The 16,536-nt window shown below is 44.1% G+C and overlaps 2 protein-coding genes across 4 annotated transcripts; both read left to right on the top strand.

Moving 5' to 3' along the window:
• Nucleotides 1–880: 880 nt before the first annotated feature.
• Nucleotides 881–9,964, top strand: LOC109998937 (tropomyosin alpha-3 chain). 2 transcript variants are annotated; one of them, XM_065948322.1, is made up of 10 exons: nt 881–1,115; nt 4,208–4,333; nt 5,695–5,828; nt 6,512–6,629; nt 6,756–6,826; nt 6,964–7,039; nt 7,933–7,995; nt 8,128–8,197; nt 8,799–8,877; nt 9,692–9,964. In XM_065948322.1, the coding sequence occupies exons 1-10, from the start codon at nt 1,002–1,004 to the stop codon at nt 9,693–9,695; spliced, it is 855 nt and encodes a 284-aa protein (XP_065804394.1). In that variant the 5' UTR covers nt 881–1,001; the 3' UTR covers nt 9,696–9,964. The 2 variants fall into 2 exon arrangements, with proteins under 2 accessions (XP_065804394.1, XP_065804395.1); XM_065948323.1 differs by lacking the exon at nt 9,692–9,964 and having other exon boundaries at nt 8,799–8,881.
• Nucleotides 9,965–11,668: 1,704 nt separating this feature from the next.
• On the top strand, nt 11,669–16,473 carry thap7 (THAP domain containing 7). Of its 2 annotated transcripts, none has more exons than XM_020627085.3 (5): nt 11,669–11,742; nt 13,060–13,139; nt 13,569–13,706; nt 13,824–13,934; nt 14,500–16,473. In XM_020627085.3, exons 2-5 carry the CDS (start codon nt 13,060–13,062, stop codon nt 15,749–15,751), a joined length of 1,581 nt encoding a protein of 526 aa, XP_020482741.2. In that variant the 5' UTR covers nt 11,669–11,742; the 3' UTR covers nt 15,752–16,473. The 2 variants fall into 2 exon arrangements, with proteins under 2 accessions (XP_020482741.2, XP_020482742.2); XM_020627086.3 differs by lacking the exon at nt 11,669–11,742 and adding an exon at nt 11,777–12,024.
• The last annotated feature ends 63 nt before the right edge of the window (nt 16,474–16,536 follow it).

Below are 16,536 nucleotides of genomic sequence, written 5' to 3'. Positions count from 1 at the left end.
TACAAAAATGTCAACTTTTTTTTACATTTAGACGTTAATCTCAACGCTTCATCTTTTTTCTTGAAGTGCATAAAGAATGCAAAATCTTCCTCCACTCATTCTTTATCTCTCGAGCCCTGCCCCTCTTCTGTACTTTTTGAAATGCCATACGTGATAGGCTACATGTGATTTCTCACTCCTATTAACAGGCATCAACAGATCCGCTGCCACCATCTCACATCACATCTTCCTCTGTAAACTGTGACGGTGTCGGATGGATGAGAGATTGTTTTAGTGCTCGGCTCCATTACGGGCAGCAGCAGCTGTTGTTTCTCTGCACGCCGGACACGACAATAAGAGAAATCAAACAAACACAAACGACTTTTTAAAGAGTCTTTTAAAGGCGAACTGAGAGCTTCTGTGAGATCTGAGAAAATACTTTTAAAAAACAACAACAGGATCAATTTACATCACCCAAAAAACAACAGACTTCTAATTTATAGAGATATTTATTTAGTCATACCAGAACTTTGTGGAGTCTATAATCTGAGAAGTGTGTGTTCAACATGTTTTCTTACAGCATCCTTTACTTCAATATTAGATAAAGTATTTGAATCAGGAGCAGGAAACTCTTTCCAAAGTTGTTTATTTCGATTTAAAACCAAAATCTCTGAAGCATCTAGACGACGGCAGTTTTTTGAATCCAGATGTTCTGAAGTATTTGTGTCCCTAACAAAGAAAACATCCACACAAACATTTAAATACACAGATTCACTTTCCATGATGTGGTGACAGTGAGGCTGAAGGAGGGTGGGAGGGTGGGGTGATGAGGGACTCAGAAGTGGGGGTGTCTCCTCCCCCTCCTCCTCCTCTGTCGTATAAATGTCCTCCCTCCCCGGTTCACAGTCTCCACCCGTCTGTCAGGCTCTCAGGTCAGCCGTCCAGCACCCGTTCTTCTTCTTCTTCTTCTTCTCTGCTCTCTTCGTGTGTGGCTGCAGTAGCCCCGTTAACCCTCAGCCAAGATGGAGGCCATCAAGAAGAAGATGCTGATGCTGAAGCTGGACAAGGAGAACGCTCTGGACCAGGCGGAGCAGGCGGAGGCCGACAAGAAGGCGGCCGAGGATAGGAGCAAACAGGTGGGTGGAGGACACAGGGGTCCAGATCCAAAAGAAACTGGTTTCATCTGATAGAGTGAGTCAGGACATCCTCTGTGTGCAGAAACATAAATATCTGATATGATCTGAGTTAGTGTCTAGAGGAAGTATTGAAGGATGCATGGTCCTTTCACATTACGGATCTGACTATCAGCAGAGGTCTGAAACTGAGACCTGGACCTGGCTGCTACGTGAAGACCTGATGGTTAAAGGTTAAATAATTCTTAACTTCCTGTTTTTTTTAATTTTGTACTGGATTTAACCTCATACAGTTACATATCAAAGATTATGAGCTTTAATGGAGACTTCACACTACACACTTTGTCCACAGGGGGGCACCAAAATCACCACAAACTGAAAGATCCTCGCCGCAGTTTTAAATGAGACATTCACTTTTAGGTATTGATGCTATTAGGTGAAATATATCTTAAAGATTTATTTTGGGGCTTTCGTGCCTTCTTTTAGGCTATGCAGAGAAAGTGGGGAATGAAAGAGCCGCAGGTCGGGCTCAAACGCGGGCCCCCTCCATTGTAAGGCCATCAGCGCCTACGAGGACAAAATTCCTTTTTGTAAACTCTAATGTGTTCTGTTTCTACTTTTTTTATTTTAAGGGATTCAACCCTTAAAGAAAATATCTGGAAACATGTCTATATGATAAACCTTTTATTTGACCTACTTATGAGTTTTCTCACATTTTCCCTGATAGCCTGTCAGAGTCCAGCCCTCTACTCGGGTTCAAATTCAAAATACCTTTATCAAATCCCTCTGAGGGCAACTGGTTTGGAGCAGCTTACCATAGAAGATATAAATAACAACACAGTGACGTCACAGTGAGGTCACAGTGATGTCACAGACAACAACAATTAAGATCTAAAAGTCTTATCCTGTGAAAAGAAAAGAGAATATAAATAAACTGTGGCCCTAACTGTAGTGAACAACGCGTTTCGTCCGCAGCTTCCTCAGGTTCGCCCAGCATGCAGCAGGCGAAACGCGTTGTTCGCTCACAATAAAGTGACAGCAAAGTAAGTTTCAGTGTAGCACGGTTTATGTTTCCATCGGCATCTGAGGTCGAGGTTGGCTGTGCACGTCGTTCCCTGTTGGTGGTTTATATCAAAATTAAATTATCCTACTCAAAAGTTTAAACAACACAAGCTAAAGACTTCATCCATTCAAAAAAGTTAGATTACCTGATCTGGTATTTTTATTTCTTTGAACAAATCGGTCACTTTGATTTAAACAGATTGCGTTTTTACATCCAGATTCCGATCTCTTCTTTGTTATGTTGCTCTAAATCTTTCCATAGATTTTTGTGAGTCCACTTTTGACACATAAAGGATAGACGTATATTAAGAGAGGGAAAAAAACATATTTTAAAGTGGAACCGATGGCCTAGCGGTTAGGTTGCACTACATGTACGGAGGCTGTAGTCCTCCAAGCGAGCAGTACGGGTTAGAGTCTCTGACCTGCGGCTCCTTTATTCCCCACTCTCTCTCCCTCCCTTCCTGGCTTCCTGCTCTATCCACTGTCCCGTCATATAAAGGACAAAAAAACGTAAAATGTGAAATCTGAAAACATACATATATTGTCCGCTGGGTCCCTCACTAACATTATGGATGCACTGTCACCTTCATGAACGTCCATCATTCCTGCATGGAACACTGTTTGCTTTTCTTCACTGAAAAATGGCTGAACAGGAATATAAAAGCCACAAGCTGGATTGGACCGGACAAACCCCTGATATTTCTACCAGCAGAAAAAGTCATGATGATGGTGAAAAACTCTGAGGAAACTCAGGAGCAAGGCCACCAAAGATTGACATCGAAAGAGGAATTACGAGCGGCCAATGTGGTCCAAAAGAACCGAGAATCCATGACTGAGCTGACCCCCCTTTATGAAAGGTTTATGAGTGTCCTCAAACAGCCTGTCCAGGTCCTCATCATTCACCTCTGGTACCACTCAAACCTCTGCTGGGGACGCCATGTCAATAACATCATGTCTCATCGTTTGGCCTGAAGAACCTCCCTACTGTTGGACCATCTGCAGATAAAATACCAGATACACATTGAAGAGGAGGATGCTAAACACGTCATGACACTAGAGACCATCTCACTGGAGACGCAGTGAAGAAATGCATCATTGGGGGGGATTTTCATTACTCCCACTCAGCCATGATAAAGGAACTTCCAATCTGGAATGACATGCAGGAAAGAAGCCACAGGTCGAACTCGAACCTGGGCCGCCCACCCAGAGGACAAACACCAATGGGGCGCACACCAACCTCTACACCACCGAAGGCGCAACTGTTGCTGTTTTGTTTCTCTCAGAGTCCTCAAAATAATGGTGTAAACGTATGATGCACACTTAGCTATAAAAGACTATAAAAAGTTTGCAGTTCTGTTTTCGAAAGAGTCAGACAGTTTTTTTCTTCAAGTTATGGGTGATTCTAGAATCTGTTGGGGCCCCAGGCAAAGATTCATTGGGGGCCCTCCAACCAACATCCATCACCATTTTGTCTGCCAGCTTCCTGACATTTACTCATCTTCCTTTTTCTCTTTTTCTTTTTAGATAATTCCTCTTTATTTTCCCGCCGTGACTTTCATTGACAAACTTTTGTTTTCAGTGCAAAAATGCATGCCACGCCTAGCAGGGCAACGAGAGGGAGGGCTGTCAGATGGGACCCCCTTTACGGAGGTTTCCTACTGTCATTGCAAAATTGGCAAATTTTTGAGCCACTGCTGCATGTGGTTTGTCAGCCTAAGGGGCCTCAGGCAAGCAGTTGTTAAATGTGGCCTTGTCTGTTGACAAACAGCAGGAAGTTTCATTGGAAAGGTTTTAAATTTGCCGTCTAAGATGAACAAAAATACATATGTTTAAAATGAAGAGTGGGTTTCTGTTCTGTGTTTTGTCTCCATTCTTTGCCTGTAAACAGAAGTGATCAAAGGCTGATTTCTTTAGAGCTAATTTGAACAGGAGCAGTGATGAAAGCATGTATGTAGAATATATGGATGTTACTATATCTCTGATTTGTCCAGTTTTAGCTGATGTGCTAACGTGTGTGTGATCTCCTCCCTCAGCATGAAGATGAACTCCTGCAGATGCAGAAGAAGCTGAAGGGGACGGAGGACGAGCTCGATAAATACTCTGAGGCTCTGAAGGACGCTCAGGAGAAGCTGGAGGTGGCCGACAAGAAGGCTGCTGATGTGAGGAAATCCTTCATTCTTTATTTTAACCTATGATCTCAGTGAGATACAAGATCTCAAGACAGCAGCATAAAAGTTAAAAATCACTGTAACACGATCAGTCCAGGTTTATAAGGTAAATGTTGAGCTGGATTAGCCTCTTTGGGAGATGAAATATTAGTTTTTTAATAACTTGTATCCAGGCAGAAGCCGACACTGGCTGTCACTCTCTCGATCTGACTCACGGTGTTTCGCTGTGACCTGAGGCTCAGATAAAAGCCGTGATGCTGCCGTGTAAAACAATCCAGACTGATTCCCTCGTCATTCCATTCTCCACATGCCCGGCGTGGACCCTCACAGCTGTCGGAGGGGATTCAGAGCCCTCTTTAACCATGATGTCAGCCGCTCAGACTCCACTGTGGGATTAACAATGGGTCCATTTTAGGAGCATCGTTAGATCCCTCGGGTCACTGTATCCAGAATACCTCAATCAGTCACTCTGCTGAGGTGTTATGATGAAAAGACGGAATCATTATCCCTTTTATTGTTCATGAATACTTTCAAACTTCTACATAACATCATCAAAAAACAGATAAAAGAAAATAACACTTAAGAAATTGTTGGTTCTGTGACTAAACCAGTGTTGGTCAAGCTTTAGATAAGATTATGGTAAAGGACACCAGAAAATTTAGTTTTTTAGAGAATTATTCAATGAAACTGATGTTGTGGGCTTATAAAAACCACATCAACGACTTTTTCTCCTTTTGAACATCAGTTAAACACGTTCCCATCAGTATTTCATTGCCTCGTTTTATTCTCCAGGACTGAATGAATCCTGAATCACTATACCCCCTAAAAAAAATTCAGTAGCTGTTTTCACACATGCACTCGTGAAAATGTGTAGAAAATTTGAGGCCAGCTGCCTCTGAAATCTTCCTGTGTTGGTTGTTCACACATGCACCTCACAGCAGTGCACAGAGACCGACACTATAATGAGAATTTTTGCGTTCATGTGTAGTTCAACATATTGACAATAACAAGGAAAGCATGTAGAAGAAGACTTAGACTTAAGACTTTTTTGTCCCCAAGGGGAAATTCTTTTCCACGGCACCATTACTGTCTAAACAGACAGTCCCACCAAAGAACATTCATACACAGAAAACAGAGTTTAACACAAACAGAGATAGACAAAAAGTCAAGAGTTTCCACTCTGGCCTGTTCAGCAAGGCCTTTTGTTTAGGGCCGAAAGTTAGGTTTCCCATATTGCCACCACCATCATTGGGCTTCAGAATTCCCCCTCAGTAACCAATGGATGACTTCACTGAAACAACGTCCATGTTCTATACAGCCTGTAGTATATCACAATGTCTCTGTGTCCTCAGGCTGAAGCCGAGGTGGCGTCTCTGAACAGACGCATCCAGCTGGTGGAGGAGGAGTTGGACCGAGCTCAGGAGAGACTGGCGACGGCTCTGCAGAAACTGGAGGAGGCGGAGAAAGCTGCAGATGAGAGTGAGAGGTGAAAATATAGAGAATGACCTGAGGGAAGGCTCACACAGGTGTACAGAACAGTACAGTACAATAACTTTACTGAAAATCACAGTTTTACTGCTCTCTATGGTTCAAAGCATCAGACGTGTGTCATGTCAGAAATGTCCTCTGTTACACCTGACGGATGCACCCGTCAGTGATGTCATAGAGTCCTGCACCAGCTATGTCTAAGTTCATCGCCTAGTTTGATCATACATAAGGACCAGACTCAGAGAGAAACTAATCATAAAACTTATTTAGGATGGAGTTTACGCACCACTAACAATTTAAGGTCGTGCACCAGCTGAGGCAGAACTCTCCATCAGCTCTCGCCTCCAAGAGGAACCGGCTCTATAAAAAGATGGGGAAGCATAAATCTGGAATATCAATATTTTAAATTTGTCGTTGGAACAAAGTGCTTCTCTCTCAATCTGCTGCTGCTTCGTAAAGCTTCTCATTTACATATTCTTTATAGAGAATGTGGAGGTTAAGTTTGAGACATTCCTTATTTAAAGATAGATCAGTGAGCAGGTTTTTTATATACTTGAACTTCTCTAAGTTGAATATACATACTTTGACTGTGTGTGTGTGTGTGTGTGTGTGTGTGTGTGTGTGTGTGTGTGTGTGTGTGTGTGTGTGTGTGTGTGTGTGTGTGTGTGTGTGTGTGTGCAGAGGGATGAAGGTAATTGAGAATCGTGCTCAAAAAGACGAGGAGAAGATGGAGCTTCAGGAGATTCAGCTGAAAGAAGCCAAACACATCGCAGAGGAGGCCGACCGCAAGTATGAGGAGGTCAGATCCTTTTTTTTGTTTTTACAAACTCCGCACTGCTGCAGAGAATTTACTTTAAAACAGGCATGAAGTCTGTCATATAAGAGGCCGGATATCACCTGATACACGTAAATTATACTCGTGCAGGTGGCTCGTAAGCTGGTGATCGTAGAAGGAGAGTTGGAGCGCACAGAGGAGAGGGCGGAGCTGGCCGAGTCGTGAGTATCTACATCACACCTGAACTTTAAAGCCATATTTTTACATCAGGACTTTTACATGAAATGGGAATATTTCTACGCTTTAACCTGGCGTCCAACCCTCCTGTTACCTTTCCTCTCTCTTTGGAATCAAACAGTAAATGTGCGGAGCTGGAGGAGGAGCTGAAGAACGTCACCAACAACCTGAAGTCTCTGGAGGCTCAGGCTGAGAAGGTACACACACAATACTGACCTGCAGGGTTTTATTACTCTGCGACTTGTTTAAAGTCAAATAAAGTCGAGTAGAAACACACCATGCACCTGTTAGGCTGTGCTGAGGGCACACAGTGACCCAGACAGAGAGGTGGGATGTTTGAGCGTCAGTCAGAGAGACTCCAGGATGAGCTGTGACTCAAGTTTAAACGATTCTCATTGAGCTGCTGCAGATTAGTCCAGGGAGCTCCACAGCTGAGGGGATCCTCTCTAGATTTATGACTCTGGTGTGAATGTATTTTTACACAGATCAGGGAGTGGGGCTTTTAGGATCTTATACAAGGTGAAGCACCATCTGTGGTCCTAACATGGAAGATCTGAGTCACATGAAGAGCTCAGGTTTCTAATTCAGTATCAGTGGCTATTGACTGATTTGCTGGAGATTTTTCCAATGAAACTTTACAAAAAAATAGGGCTCGGGCAGTTTGGGCTTTTCTCGCTCCATGCCCTATTGTTTACGGTGAGAAGGCAGCCTCAGAGGGCAGAACAAACACCTAGCTGTGGGAGTGTCACCCACCTGGGGGAGGGGTTACTGCCCTTTGTGATGTCATGAAGGGAAAATCTCCAAACGGCCTGTTTGAGCACACATCTTCTGAAAAGTGGAGCAGGGAAAAGATGGAGAGGATGGACTTTTTTAACACAGACTAGAGACACATTCGTTTTAGAGGAACATGGTGAAGTGTATTTTGTATAATATGTGACCTTTAAATCAAAAACAAAACATTTTAGCTTCATTCATGACCATCATATATCTGAACCTTACCTTTTGTGTACGTAAATGTTATCTGGGTTTCATGTTGAATTGTTCTCACATAGATCTGCATCAGATCAACAAAGTATTTTTCTGTCCACAGTACTCCCAAAAAGAAGACAAGTATGAGGAGGAGATCAAGATCCTCACAGACAAACTCAAAGAGGTGAGCTCTACGTGGAACAAAGAATAAAACCTCACTTTGTTTTTAGATTTCTGAGAGCTGTGTCGACTCAGTAACAGGTCCACACAGCGTGAATATGTTCATTGTTTCATGACTTTGTGTTTGTCGTCTCAGGCTGAGACTCGAGCTGAGTTTGCAGAGAGATCCGTGGCCAAGTTGGAGAAGACAATCGATGATCTGGAAGGTATATGGCCATATTTGAAAACGCTTTCAAATATTCTCAAGTGCATTCTTTAAACATGATTTTAATTCAATGACTGTCCAGATGTTAGGGGGACACGTGAAAAAAGTTGTGAGGGGGTCCTTAAAGTTTGCTCACTTGCTTTTCAGATCCTGAATTTAACTTTTCATTTTGTGTTATATTTTCATTTTATGTTTTTAATCTAGACCTCTTTTGATATAAAATTCAAAAGATATATTTTCAGGCTTTTTGTGCCTTTATTTGGAGACAGGACAGTGGGTAGAGTCGGGAATTAGGGACAGAGATAGAGAGAGAGAGAGAGAGAAAGTGGAGAATGACATGTGGGAAAGGAGCCACAGGTCGGATTTGAACCTGGGCCGCCCACTTTGAGGACTACAGCCTGCGTATATGAAGCACACGCCCTACCCTCTCAACCAACAGCACCCCTGACGACCTTACTTTAAAGCTTTTTAATGTTTCAGTTGCGCAATCAAGGTGTTGTTATGGCGACACAGCAGGGTGGGCTGAGGCTGTGGTGGAGGGTTCTTTTCCACAACATTTATTTCACCGTCTGTATCTCGTCTGTGTCCGTGTGTGCGATCAGATGAGCTGTACGCACAGAAACTGAAGTACAAAGCCATCAGTGAGGAGCTGGACCACGCACTCAACGACATGACGTCCATGTGAGTACTCGTGTGTTTGAGACGCAGGCTAGTGTGTGTGATATTCTGTCTGACTGATGGTGTTCAGCATGTTTGTTTGGATAAATAATGGAGAGGATTTTTGAACAATGGAGAGAGGTTAGAACGATGCAGAGCTGGATAAACACTGAAGCTTCAGTGTCCACCACATGGCAGCCTGCGTGAGCATCGACTCTAGAGAGGAGGGAGACGGCTCTCTACAATGTTTGAATTTGGACTGCAGTGCCCATTTTAAACATCAGAGTTACACATTGCTCCTTTAATAGATTAAAGTGTGTCCGCTGAAAGTTCTTGTTTTTGTCACTGACGGGCTCTGATTGTTATTCTGAGCGTGTGGCAACATTTACCAGTCAGGTGAAATGACAGATTTTGTCACTGGAGTCTGATGCGTTTCCCTCTTCCACAAATGTTAGTGACAAAACAAGAACTAGTATACTGGATGCATTTTGATCTGGTTCTATTTCAACTCCGTTCATTACATCCTCAATCAATCAATCCTTATTTGTAAAGAGCCAATTCATGAAAAGTGTTATCATGAGGCGCTTTACAAAAGAGCACATGGGATAATATGCAGGAAGGATTTCTCCTTTGTATTCTTCTCGTTCCTGTTGTTCACACTTCCTCTCCGCTGAGGTGGAGGTCAGAGCAGGCCGTGCATGACTGAGGTGGTTGGTGGTTGTGGGGACAACACAGTCGGATGGTGGGGGCTGGGCGTCAGGCGGTGATTGGTCCTCCACAGACCTGCTGTTGTGCTTGCTTTGCTGAGTCACGTTAACATGTTTCCTCGTGTTTTCAGCTAACCGTCCAGAAGCTCCTCGTCCGGTCAGGAAGACTGATGAAGATCATCTCTGCGCCATGTTTTTCTCAGTCCCCTAGTTCTCAACCCCCGCCCCCTAAAAAAAACCTTTATACTGTCTCCCGTATGGTCCCTCAGTCCTGTTTGTTCGTCGCACTTTGTCAACATGTCTCATAAACGTGCTTATTTATCAGTCAGTTTAATTCTAGCTCCTGTTATTGTGTCACTTCTTGTTCTGTACTCGTGTTAATAAAGGAAGGAAGAACTGCTTCACTTCATGCGTCTGTGCTTTGTTTTTTTTAACAAATGTTGACTTTACTGCAATAATGTGTTCTACAGGCTGTATGAGAGTTTAAGTGATTGTATCAGGCTACTTCCCACCTGGTTTGATTGTTATCAGGTTATTTAACAGGTGCTATTTCTCCACACATCCGTAACTATTTTTGACGGACAGCTCAGAAGGCCTTTTATTCTTTGCCAATTGCTTTCATTTGACCATTTTACACAAAGATCATGGCTGCTGTTACTTAAATATTACATATTGTCTTCCTCTTCAACCAGTTTCATCAAATTAAAGAACATTAATAAAACTAAGATTTTGCAAAACTTAAGGTTAAATTTCCACTTACGGTCTAATGCCGTCACCTGCAGATTAATTTATTTTTATTCATAATTTGTCTCACCCTAACTTTCAGTCAACCTAACGACAGGCTGAGAGCTGGAGCTGAGGCGGGTTTTAAGCCTCCTGACAAACCGTTACACCGCGCCAGGTCAGCTACATATATCCCTATACAGTCTAGAATAGAATTTAAAATCCTTCTTCTCACTTACAAAGCTCTAAATGGCCAGGCACCATCTTATCTTAAGGAGCTACTAGTGCCGTACTGTCCCTCGAGAGCGTTGCAGTCCTGGAGTGCAGGCCTGCTGGTGGTACCTACAGTCTCTAAGTGTACTATGGGGGGTAAAGCCTTCAGTTATCAGGCTCCTCTCCTTTGGAACCGCCTTCCAGCCGGGGTCAGGGAGGCAGACACACTCTGTATTTTTAAGAATAAACTTTCCTTTTTGATAAATCTTATAGTCTATCCCTCTTCCTGCATCTTATCCCATCTCTCCCCCTATCCCTTTCCAAGCCCGGCACAGTCTAGGCCTGTGAAGGCTGTTTCGTCATGAGCCGGGGATCCGGCCTGAAGATTTCTGCCTTTTATTAAGGCAGTTTTTTCTTACCACTGTAACTTTTGCTGCTTTGCTAAAGTGCTCATGATGGATAGGCTGGATCTTTGTAATATACCAATGAGTAAGGTCTTTTACCTGCTTTTTGTAATATAGCAATGAGTAAGGTCTTTTACCTGCTTTTTGTAAAGTGTCTTGAGATAACACTTGTTATGAGTTGACGCTATACAAATAAAATTGAATTGAATTGAATTGAATAACTCTTATCCTTCATCAAATCAAAACAGATGAGTCATCAAAAAATACAGTGTGTGCCGATCGAGATATGAGCTAATCAGACCTATTTGGTTTTTTTAACAAGGCTGTAAACATGTTCATCTCTGTTGTAAAAACAATGTGACTCATCGTGCTTCAGCAGCCAGCCTCTAGTGGACACTCGAGGAACTGCAGGATTTTGCACTTCATCATCGGCTTCATTTTTCAACACTGGTGATTCCTATTAGCCAACTGATTAGTGCTTATTGCCCCCTGGTGTTTACAAAGGAAATCAAAAAATAAAGAATAAAAGCGGATTTAATATCTCCTACAGATATCACATTTAAATGTCTTTAAGTTGATTTTTATTTGAACTAAATGTTAAGTTTTCTATAAAGCTGCATGTTTAAAATAACGTTTTATTTACGAAGAATTAAATCTAAGTAAAAGCAAAAGAAACCTGAGCTTGTGTTTCTCACTGTCGTCCACCTGGAGGCGGTGTGGCGCCTATTGGCTTTTTAGACGGAAGAGGGAAAAAACAACGAAGAAGAAGAACAAGAAGGAGGAAGAAGGTGGGTGAAGAAAAGGTCAGCCATCTTCGTGAGGTCGAAACCTGCGGCATAGTGGTAATATTTTGATATTTATGTTTCTATTTATCACCACTGAGTCTTGTGTTGTTGTAATGAGTTTATAATTTAACCGAAAGAGTGGATTATTATTAACCCATGTCCTTAATGGGTTAGCTCCACGGTAGCTTCCGGTTAGCATGCTTTATGACCTAAATGATCAAAGTGCCAAAGTTGAAAGATAAGTCAGCTGCTGCATGTCGACAACGTGTTCACTGTTTCACTGAAAGGTCGCAAACTAATTAATGTAATAAGATGAACTGACGGTGGTTTTTAAATCAGGTTAGTCGACTAAACTGTTATTTTGGGATGTAAACAAACATCTGTCTGCAGGAACAGCTGATCACCGGAGGAGTGTGTTATGTTATTGTCCTTTTTGAATATCTTCTGCGCTGCTCAGTGTTTACTTTCATGACTCAGAGATATGTGAACGTTTTTCTCTTCACCGTTCAAACTTTATTGATAAAGTCAGCAGCAACTTAACAAAGAAACAGCGCCCTCTAGAGGTCAAACACAAACATCAGGAGATTTGAACGTAACAAACAGGGAAAGGTTTGATGTCAAGATAATGAGAAGCTGTATGATGTTTTACTTACTTACTCTCTCTCTCGCTCTCTCTCTCTCTCTCTCTCCCTCACTCTCCATCTCTCTCCCTCTCTCTCTCTTGCTCTCTCTCTCTCTCTCCTTATCTCTCCCTCCCTCACCCTCTCTCTCTCCCTCTCACTCTCTCTCTCTATCTCTCTCGTCTCTCTCTCTCTCGTCTCTCTCCCTCTCTCTCGCTCTCCCCTCTCTCTCTCTCTCTCCCTCTCTCCCTCTCCCTCCCTCTCTCTCTCCTTCCCTCTCTCTCTCACTCTCTCCCTCCCTCTCTCTCTCTCTCTCTCTCTCTCTCTCTGTCTCTCTCCCTCTCTCTCTCGTCTCTCTCCCTCTCTCTCCCTCTTTCTTCTCTCTCTCTCCCTCTCTCTCCCTCCCTCTCCCTCTCTGTCCCTCTCACTTTCTCTCTCCCTCTTTCCTTTCTCTCTCCCTCTCTCTCTCCCTCTCACTCTCTCTCTCACTCTCCCTCTCTCTCTCCCTCTCTCTCCCTCTCTCTCCCTCCCTCTCCCTCTCTGTCCCTCTCACTTTCTCTCTCCCTCTTTCCTTTCTCTCTCCCTCTCTCTCTCCCTCTCACTCTCTCTCTCCCTCTCTCTCTCTCTCCCTCTCACTCTCTCTCTCCCTCTCTCTCACTCTCCCTCTCTCTCTCTCTCCCTCTCTCTCTCTCTCCCTCTCTCTCACTCTCCCTCTCTCTCTCTCTCCCTCTCTCTCTCTCTCCCTCTCTCTCAGATGCCCCGACACTGCTCAGCTGGTGGCTGCAAATCTCGGGACAACCGTGAGAGTCGTAATGCAGGAATCACCTTCCACAAGTGAGCATGAAACTCAGTTTATACCCGTCAGAGTCGTGTTTACCTACGCCGCAAAGAGCTGTTCATTTCTGTCGCTCTGTCAGTCATTGTATTTCATATTTAAAATGATTGATCGTTGCGTTGTCTGCGCTGCATCAACTAGTTGGCAGATCAAATTGTTTATATGGGATATACCGAGCTGCTGATTTTAAGTGATGAGGTCTTCAATCGGCCTGCAAAATACAGTTAACATATGTGATGTTCACAGGGTTTTTAGTCTGTCTGCTGCTCTTCACGTTTTACCCATCTGAAACCACAATAAATAAAAAAAGACACATTTGTAGCCCTAAAGTGTGACTGGTAACTAGCTTTAGTTTTAATCCGACTGCATCAGGATGGTGTGAAAGCCTGGAGCCGCCATGTTGTAATAATTTGTCGTTGTGTCAACAGATTGCCTAAAGGACCAACGAGGAGGAACCTTTGGATCACAAACTCCCGTCGTGCGGACTCCTGGGACCCTCAGAGTGACTTTGTCTACTTTTGTTCCCAACATTTCACCCAGGAGAGCTTTGAGCTGACCGGATACAGGTGAGTGAACATATCAACGGTTTAACTAACTGGAGGTTCCTAATACGAATCTGTGGGTGCTGATGTCTGGATATCAGCGTGTTTAAAGTGTGCAAGACCTTTTATTTTCCTTCTCAGTGGGATCAGGAGACTGAGAGAAGACGCTTTACCTACGGTGTTTGATTCTTCGACAACGACCAAATCCAAGAGAGCGGGGAGGCTGCAGAAACGAGAAGACCCTCCTGTCAGGTAAACACACCTGATCCCCAGATCAGAAGCCTCTCTGTGCGACTCTCAGGATACCTGTTCTGACAGTCATAGAAATACCGAACATACCTTTGAACATCTCCTGAAAAGTTCCAGACATTTCCAGAGGGAACTTCAGGGGAAGTGGTGATGTTTGAATGCAGCCCCTTCCGGTCTGATATAAAATCCCCCGCTGTGCGAGAACTCATGTAAATGGCTTTAACCTGCGGAACAACTGACCAGTCTTATGTCATCATGACGTAAGTACAGAGGCGTGGCTGGTCCTAGAGCAATCAGAGTGCTGGCCAACGGGGGACAATCTTGTGCCTTTAGAAAGAAGCCAGTTAACGTGATTTAATGTCAGCCTGACAGCCAGTGCTCTTAAAACTCTGCTAAACTCAAATCTTACAGGGGAAACGCGAGACAAAGTACAATCACTGTCCTGAAACCAAAAACAAATGTGTTTGTCCTTTCATTTGTTGTTTTTTCATCTCCGTGTCCGATCGTGACCATGAGGGGGAAGAACAAATACAAGAGATCCCTTTTCACTTTCTCTTTTGTTCTGCAGGAAGAGTCCACACCTAGCATACCAGGAGAATGATGAGAGCCTCCCTTCAGATGAACCCACAGGTGAGAGCTCAGCGGCAGCACCTGGAGAGACTCCTGAAGACACACCTGCACCTCCTCCGGAGTCTTCAGAGGTGGAGCCGCTCCCACAGGACGAACACAGCCCTCCTCCACCAGAACCGGAGCCTCGGCCCGTCTCCCCGTCACGCTACATGAGACGCCTGCCCCCTCCTCCGGGCTTCTACCTGTCCAAGGAGCACAGCTACGCTCAGCTCTGCCCCCTGCTGTGGAGGAGGCGCTACGACCAGGCCATCGACTGTCTGGAGAAGACTCTGCGACAGCTGCACGCGGCCCGGCGGAGGGAGAGCCGCCTGAGGAGCACCATGCTCAGGCTGAGAGATAAACGGCTGAAACAGGCCCTGCTGGTGTCCAGGGACGTTTGTAAAGACCGCAGGGGTCCAGGGGAGGAGAGGAGACGAGGAAGAGGAGGAGGTAACCTGGAGGAAACTGAGAACGATGCTAAAGGTGAGGATACCGGTGTGTTTGAGGACAGAGGAGTGGATCAGATGGAGTTTGGAGGTCGTTTTCTTCAGGACACAAACAGCTGGTGTGAGGAGGAGGAGAGGGGGCAGTGTTTTTACTGTGGACGAGGACAGGGACAGGACGCAGGATGTGTCTCACAGAGCAGAGAAGAGGGGCAGCCCACAGAGCATGAGGACTCGCACAGAAATGACGAAACGGATCTTCATTGCACAGCTGAAAAGGTTAAAAACCCCCAAATAGACATGTTGGTGAATTCCCCGGGGAGGAGTTTAGAAAGCAATTCTTCAGACACAGACTCCACAATCCTGCTGCAAACTCAAACTCTGCAACATGTGTCTGACGTCCATGAGCAGTTTTTAGGCCCTCAGCAGAAGTTTCTGCTCTCTGACGGGGACACTGTGGCTCAGCAGCTCTTTTGGATCCAGGACTGTGCTGAGGGTTCGGTGGTTCTGGTTCCCGTCCCGGCTGAGGACGGAGCACAGCGTGTTCTAAAGAAAGCAGGGGGCTCTGACATTTCACAAACTGTTCTCGTGTCAGAGGTGGACCTTAAGGGAGACTTTGGGAACCTGACGGAGAGCAGCGCGGGTGTGCGCGCTGACGGAGAGCTCAGTGAGCAGTCCGTCATTAACCTGAAGGAGGATGTGAGGGAGAAACTGAAAGAACACCTGGAGGGGTTTCACCTGCAGCTCAGCACAGAGTTTCTAACATGAACACAACAGAGACATCTTTATTCTGCAGACTCAATAATAACAGCAGCTCATTTAATTAAAGAACAGTTTATTTGTCTGTCTTTTATGTGTTTGTGGACCTTAAAGGCAGGGTTGGTCATTTTCAAAAACATTCCCTCTGTGCTTCCTCAAAAGCCACGCCCCTCACTTACGTGCACTTTGAGTGTCTGCTTGTGCACGCATTGGTTGAAGTTTTTACAGGCTTACAAACTGCTACAGATGATGGATTTTCTTCGTTTCCCGTTTCAGAGAACATGAGTTATTATCGTCTGTCAGGACCTGAAGACCATTTCAACCAAAATCTTAAAAAGTGTATCTGGAGAAAATGACCAACCCTGCTTTTACTATAGCAGGATGTAAGAATAAACTCTGCAGTGGGCAGATATGACCCAGCTGTTGGAGAGCTTCAGCTTTTTTTATGAAGGTTTAAAGGAACATGAAGTCACTTAGAAAAGGTGTTGATGAAAGAATGATTAATGGAGGGCAAACAGAGAAATGTGAAAAAGGTTTTGAGTGTATCAGAGCCATGAAGCTCAATCTTTGTCCACTGACTTTAACACCACCACCATGTTAATCAGCCTCGCACTGTTTTACACAAATTACTCAATAAAATATTTAATTTGCTACAAATCAGAAAGTGAAGATGTTGAGATTATTTTTTTAACCTGTTTTTTTGTCACAAATAAAACATTGCTCATTCTATACTTGACGTTTTGCTGCTTTATCATTTTGTAGTGCTGTCCGAGTTAATGAGCATCATCATACCC

The sequence above is a fragment of the Labrus bergylta genome, chromosome 19 (assembly GCF_963930695.1).
Source record: "Labrus bergylta chromosome 19, fLabBer1.1, whole genome shotgun sequence".
NCBI lineage: Eukaryota > Metazoa > Chordata > Actinopteri > Labriformes > Labridae > Labrus > Labrus bergylta.
This window is presented reverse-complemented; position numbering and strand designations above follow the sequence as displayed.

Coding starts and splice junctions, on each gene's coding strand:
- LOC109998937 (XM_065948322.1), top strand. CDS start 1,002: ATGGAGGCCATCAAGAAGAAGATGCTGATGCTGAAGCTGGACAAGGAG. Junction 5,829..6,511: donor GCTGCAGATGAGAGTGAGAG/GTGAAAATATAG, acceptor GTGTGTGTGCAG/AGGGATGAAGGTAATTGAGA. Junction 7,040..7,932: donor TGGAGGCTCAGGCTGAGAAG/GTACACACACAA, acceptor TTCTGTCCACAG/TACTCCCAAAAAGAAGACAA.
- thap7 (XM_020627085.3), top strand. CDS start 13,060: ATGCCCCGACACTGCTCAGCTGGTGGCTGCAAATCTCGGGACAACCGT. Junction 13,707..13,823: donor TTTGAGCTGACCGGATACAG/GTGAGTGAACAT, acceptor TTTCCTTCTCAG/TGGGATCAGGAGACTGAGAG. Junction 13,935..14,499: donor CGAGAAGACCCTCCTGTCAG/GTAAACACACCT, acceptor TTTGTTCTGCAG/GAAGAGTCCACACCTAGCAT.